General features: G+C 40.4%; 1 protein-coding gene across 1 annotated transcript; it reads right to left on the minus strand.

The window, feature by feature from the left end:
• Positions 1 to 4,642: 4,642 nt before the first annotated feature.
• On the minus strand, positions 4,643 to 7,384 carry nudt19 (nudix (nucleoside diphosphate linked moiety X)-type motif 19). Its single transcript, XM_047363641.1, has 3 exons — positions 6,552 to 7,384; positions 5,610 to 5,817; positions 4,643 to 5,110 (listed from the first exon to the last, which is right to left on the minus strand). Exons 1-3 carry the CDS (start codon positions 7,290 to 7,292, stop codon positions 4,893 to 4,895), a joined length of 1,167 nt encoding a protein of 388 aa, XP_047219597.1. The 5' UTR covers positions 7,293 to 7,384; the 3' UTR covers positions 4,643 to 4,892.
• Between the last annotated feature and the right edge of the window lie 1,023 nt (positions 7,385 to 8,407).

Raw genomic sequence — 8,407 nt, forward strand, 5'->3', positions numbered from 1 at the left:
TTATTTATATAGCGCTTTTCAGCAACGAGACACTCAAAGCGCTGTACATACAATTACAATACAATCACAAAGCAAATAAACACAGATACAGACACAGAAAAACAAATCAAATGATAAAATCAAACAACAGAGGTAATTTAAAAAAGTAAAATAAAATAAAATAAAGAGAATAGAATGATGGACAAGAAAATGAAAGGAAAATTGGACTGAAAACACAACTAATCATGCCTAAATGGCACAGTCAAAGGCCACTCTAAACAAATAAGTTTTTGATCTTGATTTAAAGCAACTTAGGGTTTCGGTGCTTTTACTGGCAGTTTATTCCAGATTAATGGAGCATAAGAACTAAAAGCTGCTTCTCCATGTTTGGTTCTGGTTCTGGGTATGCAGAGTAGATTTGAGCCAGAAGACCTGAGAGGTCTGGGTGGTTGATACACTGACAACAAGTCTGTAATGTATTTTGGTGCTAAGCCATTCAGTGATTTATAGACTAACAGAAGTATTTTAATCTCTATTCTCTGAGCTACAGGGAATAGTCCAGTGTAGGGACTGTAGAACCGGGGTGATGTGCTCCACTTTCTTAGTTCTAGTGAGGACGCGGGCAGCAGGGTTCTGGATCAACTACAGCTGTCTGATTGACTTTTTAGGCAGACCAGTGAAGACACCATTGCAGTAATCAATTCTACTAAAGATGAACGCATGAATTAGTTTTTCAAGGTCCTGCTGAGACATTAGTCCTTTAATCCTGGAGATGTTTTTTAGGTGATAGAAGGCCGACCTAGTTACTACCTTTATGTGCCTCTGAAGGTTCAGGTCTGAGTCCATCACTACACCCAGGTTTCGAGCCTGACTGGTGGTTTCTAGCTGTATTAACTGAAGCTGTGTGTTAACTTTTAAACGCTCTTCCTTTGGTCCAAAGATTATTACTTCAGTTTTGTTTTGATTCAGCTGAGGAAAATTTAGGCCCGTCCATGCATTGATTTCTTCTAAGCATTTCCCCAGCGCTTGAATGGGTTCATGGTCACCTGGTGACATCGTCACGTATAGCTGTGTGTCGTCTGCATAGTTATGATAACTTATGTTGTTGTTTATTAAATTCTGAGTTAGGGGGAGCATGTAGATATTGAATAGGAGGGACCCTAAGATGGACCCCTGGGGAACGCCACATGTGATTTTTGTGGTCTCTGATGTAAAGTTACCAACTGACACAAAAAAGTCCCTGTCCTTCAAGTAGGATTTAAATCAGTTGAGTGCTGTACCAGAAAGGCCGACCCAGTTTTATAGGCGCTCTAATAAAATGGAGTGATCAACAGTGTCGGATGCTGCAATAAGGTCCAATAATACCAGCACTGTGGTTCTTCCACAGTCTGCATTTCTACGGATGTCATTGAACACCTTGACAAGAGCAGTCTCTGTACTGTGGTGAGCACGGAAAGCCTGACGAAGCGGCTGGTCATTGTTAGGAAGGTGTTTAACTGTTGAAACACAGATTTTTCAATAATCTTACTGATGAAGGGGAGGTTTGAGATAGGTCTGTAGTTCTGTAGTAGCAACTTGTCCAAGTTGCTCTTTTTCAATAGAGGTTTGATAATTGCTGTTTTTAGGGCCTGGGGGAAAACACCTGACAAAAGGGACATATTTAATATTTGTGTTAAATCAGATGTTATGACAGGCAAAGCTTTCTTAAGGAAAGCTGTGGGTAAAAGATCGAGACAGCAGGAAGAAGAGCTTAGTTGCTGTACAATTCCTTCTAAGATTTTGCAGTTTATTTGGTGAAATTGGGAAATTTTGGCAAAATCAGTTCTAATTGAAGACAACATTGATACTGGTGTTGATGTGGATGTGCTGACTGCCCCTCTGATCTTTTGGATTTTTTCAGTAAAGAAGTTAGCAAATTCATTGCAGACCCTGGTAGAGTGGAGTTCAGATGCTACAGTTAGAGGAGGGTTTGCTAACCTGTCGATCGTGGCAAATAATGCACGAGCATTGTTAAAGTTTTTGCTGATGATCTCAGAAAAGGATTCCCTTGCATTTTTCAGTTGTAGGTTATATCTGCATAGTCTCTCTTTATAGATAATATAGTGAACCTGGAGTCCAGTCTTTCGCCACCTGCGTTCAGCTTTTTGACACTCCTTTTTATTCACTTCTGACTGGTGGAGCACTTCTCCACGGAGACATTTTCTTCCCAGAAACGACTTTCACTTTAATTGGAGCAATTGAATCAATGATGTCCGAGATTTTAGAATGAAAGTTATCTACCAGCTCATCTACAGTGTTACAGGGCAAAGTGGAGGTAGAAGAGTAAATCTGGTTAAAGGTTTCAGCAGCACCATCCTTAAAGATGCGTTTTCTTATCATGTCTCTTTGGCAAACTGAGTCATTGCTGATGATGTTTTCAAATTTAACAGAAAAGTGGTCAGATAGAGCAACATCAGTTACAGACACCTTGGAAATGTTTAGACCCTTACTGATGATCAAGTCCAAAATATGTCCCTGTTTGTGCGTTTGCTGTTTAACATGTTGAGTTAAACCAAAATTTCTAAGAGTGTCACAAAGATCTATTGCAATTCTGTCTTCAGGATTGTCCATGTGAATGTTGAAGTCTCCCACAATAATTAAACAGTCATAATCAACACATATCACAGATAAAAGCTCATTAAAATCACTGATAAAGTTTGTTTTGGACTTAGGAGGCCTGTAAATATTCAAGAACATGGTCCGGACCGGGCTCTTTACCTGGAGAGCAAATAATTAAAAGAGTCAAATTTGCCCAGAAATACTTTTTTACACTCTAATAAATCTTTAAACAAAGTGGCCCCCCCTCTACATTTTCTTTGCTGTCTGCTCTCACAAAGAAAAATGTAGTTTGGAGGTGTCGCCTCTATCAGAATGGGAGCTTCATTAAATTCATGTAACCATGTTTCTGTTAAAAACATAACATCAAGGCGGGGGGCTCTGCGGCATTTGGAAGATGTTGGCCATGGGGGGTGTTGAATGGTGAAGATGTCAGAGCCATTTGGGTCCCAATTTTAAGAGCTCCTTTCATGTTATCAGAATCCAGTAAAACAAAAAGCGGGCTCAGTGGGGAGATGGGAGAGTTCTGTGCAGTCTGGGTCGGGGTCTGGGGTGAGGGGGTTTTACCAGGGGTGTCGGTCTGGGTCTGGGTTTGTGGGGATGGGGGTATAATGGGGGGTCCACTTCTCCTGTGGATTTCGACAGAGAGACCTTTTGTGATGACCTCTCTTTCTCAGCCAACTGACTGATTGTTTCTGCTGGAGCTGTTGGAGGCAGCGTTATCATTGTTGGTGATACTCCATGTTCTCTGCTGAAGGTCGAAGCTGCTGGCAGATTATTTACTGAATAGAAGAGATTAGACGTGAGATGTCTGGCTCCTGGCTTGTTCAAACAGAAACCATCTTGCTTGAAGAGTTGTCTTCTTTCCCAAAAAATATTGAAGTTGTCGATGAAGTTCACAGGTGTGGTAGCACATGTTTTTTTCAACCACTTATTAATCATCAGAAGTCTGGAAAAAATCTCATCTCCACAGAAAATCGGTGCAAAGGGTCCTCCAACAATATTCAGCAGACGAGTGAAATCCTCCTTCAGTCTTTCTGATTTTTTCTTAGCCACGTCATCCATGGCTCCACAGTGTATAATTAGGTTTTCTAGAGATGGGCGCTTTTCTGTGATTGCAAGAATATTCTCTGAGATTTCAAAGACCACGTTACTGGTACCACTCATAACTTCTGTGTTTTTCTTGTTGCAGAAGTTTTTAATTCCATCCACAGCTGTGTTGCCCACTATTAGGGTTCTTGGTCCGGTGGGGCGCTTTTTCTCTGGCAATTTAGAAGACTGTTTAGAATGAAGGTTGTTCTCAAATCTTTTATTGATCTCAGAAGATGGATCATTTTCCTGGTTTTCATTCTGTAGTCGGGCAAATCTGTTTTGGAGGGAACTCCATTATTTCCAGCTGTTTCACTCCTATCAGTTGTTGTGACAGCAGCTCGCTGTTGAAGTCTACTTTTCCCAGGGGAAACGGGAGCATGTCTCTGTAATTCAGGCCATTCTAATTTATTTAATTGCTGAGATCTTCCAGTGAGTCGTCCACCTTGATTTTTTGGGCATGCGCCTAAAACATGCCAGTGGGGTCTGCCAGTAGGTTTATTCTTAGTGTTCTGATTGCCGGCTGAGTTGTTGAGCTGGCTGACACTGTTTGGGATCACAGGCAGAGTTGAATCATCGTTGTACCCCATATTCACCTCCACATTCACTTCTAGTCGATGGATTTTCTTCTCCAAAACAGCCAATTTCTGTAAAAGTTTGTCAAAGTCCACTGAGGTGAAGGGAGGTATCTTGGGCTGATTAGCTGGCGTCAACTTGTACTTCTTTCGAGTTCGATTATAAAAACATCAAAGTCCTTTAAAAAAAATAAAAAAATAAAATGAGAAATAAGAAGTTGTTTTAGTCTAATATTTCCGTAATTTTGGCTAAGAGATAAAAAGTTAGGAGTAAAAGAATGCAAGCAAGCAGGGAGCTTCGGAGAAAAGCCTCTGAGCAGGCAGAGAGGCGGAAGTGGAAAAAAAAACATGTTTACTTTGTATCTGGATAAAATCCAAAACTTAAATACAGCTCCAGCATGAACTTGGGTAGTTAACAAAAATTTAATACAAAAACAACTATTTTTGTCCAAAATCATCTAAATTAGAATCAGAAGTAATAAGTGCATCAGAGGAAGATAAGGGGCTTTTTGTCAGGAAGACAGATCGAAGATAATCCAGATACCAACAGAACATGATGCAGTTATCAGTGATGAGAATTAAGCTGCAAACATTCCGTCAGTAAAGGTCTTTTTGTACTTGTGCGCAGAAAAAGGAAAAATGTTTAGGTTCAGGTCAAAGCTGACCTTTTAAATTATGTGACAAGGCTGGCTCCATAACAGGGAGCAGGTGGTTATATTTGGGTTTCACTGTGATCTGTAGAGTTGCGGTGTAAGGATCTGAGATCACTATGCGGTGGAGGTCAGAATCATCTGGTTGCTCCTCCAACTGAGAGTCTCTGGTGTGATCACCCTCTGCCTGCTTTGAAGAGTCCCGTGGATAAAGTTTGTCCCCTAGAAGGAAGATGAAATAAATGTAAATTGTTAATATTTGGTAAGCATTTACTTACACGCAGCTTCATCAATTATTTCTTATTGGCAAGTTGATTGGTGAAATTTGTTGCATCAATTAAGAATTCTCTGCACGCAAATTTCAGTTAAGGGTTTATTATGGAGTTTGTCACATCTTGTGTATAAATCTGCAATTCTCATTCAGTAGATTAGACCTACGAGTACAGGTACATTTAAAAAAAGAAAAAGAAATTCAACCAAGAAGAAAGGATTAGTTTAGTGTCTTCTAAATATCGTCATTAGGAGTTTAAAGCAAAGGGTGATACTGTGGTGTCTAGAGTCATCACTTATATACAGTCTACAATGTTTGGTTTCAAAAAAGGATGATGTAATAGTCATAATGCTATACTCAAAGGTGTCAGCCCAACAAACCAAACTGAGATCATGGTGGCTGGCTACGTCTATCCTCTAAATATCAGTCTGGAAAACAAAGAAAGATCACCTGGCAGCAGCGAAATGTACTGCTGATCTTGTAGGACGATAACAGGCAACCACTGATCGCAGCCCTCTGTGGCCCGCTGGTGGGCGAAGCTGTGGAGGTCATTCAGCAGTGGGAAGTGGCACATCCGGCTAAGCTCGTAGAACTGTGGAGGAGCGATCCAAAGCTGCCGTGCCTGGTAGCTCTGGAGGATCCCTGAGGGTGTGGACCACTGAGACACACAACAATAGGTAGAGTTTATTCATTTTGTAGTCTTTTTCCTATAGTCCAAAACATCAAAAGACACTGCAATGTCTGAGGTTGAAACGAACATGCTGATGTTTTTAACAATGTCTACTTTTCCCCTTTGGTTTAACAAAATAAAGCATTTTTCAGAACGATGCACCAATAAATCTGTTAGAATACACACTTTATTCTAACCATGCAAATCAACTACTACAAACAAAATGTGCAACTACTGTGATTTAAAGCATAGGAAACCAAATCAATACAAAATTAAATTTTATATTGACTCCTGTTCGACTCTGAAGCAGTGGAGTTGACAAGGCAGACAAATGCTGTTCAGGACCTCAAGTCATCCCCCAATTTTTGAATGATGCAGTGATTGTTATGACAATATCCTCTTTAAGACGGAAAAGTTGATGACACCCGTAATTTCACTACATATTTTCAGTAATGCAGAGTGAGACAGTGGTGGTACTTTGGGGCATTTTGAAAAGTAATTCCTTTATTTAACTATTTTATCATTATGACAGTTCATTTTTATTATTTTATCATAAAGTAGAAGGTATATTGTTGCCACTTGTAGTTCTTTGTTGTTAACAGAAATCAGAATCAGCCGAGCTTTAAAAAAGCAAATATCAGTATTCGGAAACTGGTCATAGAACCTCTGATCGATGCATCTCTAGAATATGCTTTCAAACTTTTTTAGATTTCTGAAATCACCTGAAAGTGCACAATTTCCTTTTCATCTTGCAGTGTGATGGGTATCTTCTGCAAACAGCACATGAAGAAAGCGGTGTCAAACCTCCTGCTCCCATATCTGCCGACGGGGGTCAGCCAGTTCGCCCACTCATGTAAAGCCCAGATGTTGGGCAGCACCTCCAACTCCTGGCACATCCTGATGAAGTTTGAGGGGCTCTTGTTCACCAAAGCCCTCCACTTTGACAGTTCATCACTACACAGTTTATGTTCTGTGTAATGCGGACTACAAAAAGTGTCGTGGGGGCTCTTTATAAGTCGCTTTTCTTCCTTTTTAGGCACAACCAGCAACACTCCTGATTCCTCAAAAGTCTCCCTGAGGGCGCAGATTCGCAGGGCGACCTCCCCGGGGATGGGAGAACCGAGCTTTAATCGGTTTGTTGCGAAGATCGGGGGTCTGGTCTCCACTGGCTGCTCAACGCTCCTTAAACCAAAAGCAGGGGAATTAAGAAAAGATTTAAAAACGTCTAACCAATCACTCGAAAAGTCCGAAGAGTCCACCATACCGCCGGGAAAAACATACGCGTTGGGCATAAATGTACTTTTAGCACTTCTTTTGAGCAACAACACGTCGTAATCAAAGCGGGAGCTGGCGCCGCTGCCGTCCAGCGGTGCCCTTGACGACAAACTGTTCCCACCGAGCGTGCGTCCTGCGGTGAGGATGAGAGAGGCTGCCTCCTTCCACTGTTTTAGACCGGTGTTCATCTTCAAACTACCAGGGTGTTTAAACAATTCCCAGTTTCCGATCCCGTTTGCTGCCAGCTTCTATAGGTTTGTTTTGATGGAAGGACGTAATTAATGAGTTGTCTGCTACCATCGCCACCTACAGGCCGGAGGACCTAAAAACCTGCAGGATAATTCTCTAAAACTAGTCATCTGCAAGATTTGTTTTTCCTTCAGATTGTATACCGTGGTGTATTTTCTTTTCAATAACAAGTGCATTCTGCAGTGTTAATTTTAACTGCACATTTTAATATAATTTCATTTTATTTGATTTTAGTCAAAATCTTTTACCTAAAATGTAGTCTAGTTAATTAGTTTTACAGACAATGTGTAGTCAGTCTAGTTTTAGTCAGCTACATTTTAGTACATTTTCTCAAATAAAAGACTTAGTCAACTGAAACTATGTAACTAAGATTTTAGTTGACAGAAACTTACAGGACATTTCATCCACTAAAGGGGAAGCCAGAAAGGAATGCATTTTTGGAGCCAACTACATGTCTGTTGGGAAAATAATTTCTTTACCCCTAGGTGAAATATCTATCCTTGGATGGAAGAGGAGTGAAGGTATAACTTGAAAGCCACAGGATATCTTTTGTTATTTGAAGCATTATTTGAAGAATTCCCAGTGGCTATGTTTAAGCTCCTTCCACTTGACCACATGACTAAAATTAGGTCTGATTAGATTTTATCTCCTTCCAGTATTTTAGTTCTGTTTTTGTTCGTTCTTGAGATATGTCGTAGTTCCAGTCATTCTTCGACATTTAGATGATATGGTTTGAATTTGGCCTTAAACAAGAAAGCATGGGTCGATCATGCTTTGTATCAGTGGTTCATGTGGTTGTTTCTTTGTTCTTCTAGTAAAGCACTTTGAATTATCTTGTTTATGAAGAGTTCTCAAAAGCAAACTTGCATTGTCTGGTGGTGGTAGTATAATTGTGTTGGGGATATTTTCTTGGCACATCTTATGACCAAAGTGAATCCATCTTCTGATGGCCACTTCAAATAGGGTAATGAGTATTATGACACAGCTTAGATTATCTCACATTGGTTTCTTGAACATGACAGAAACCCCACTGTTCTCCAGTAGCCTCCACATT

The sequence above is a fragment of the Girardinichthys multiradiatus genome, chromosome 4 (genome assembly GCF_021462225.1).
Source record: "Girardinichthys multiradiatus isolate DD_20200921_A chromosome 4, DD_fGirMul_XY1, whole genome shotgun sequence".
Taxonomy (NCBI): Eukaryota; Metazoa; Chordata; class Actinopteri; order Cyprinodontiformes; family Goodeidae; genus Girardinichthys; species Girardinichthys multiradiatus.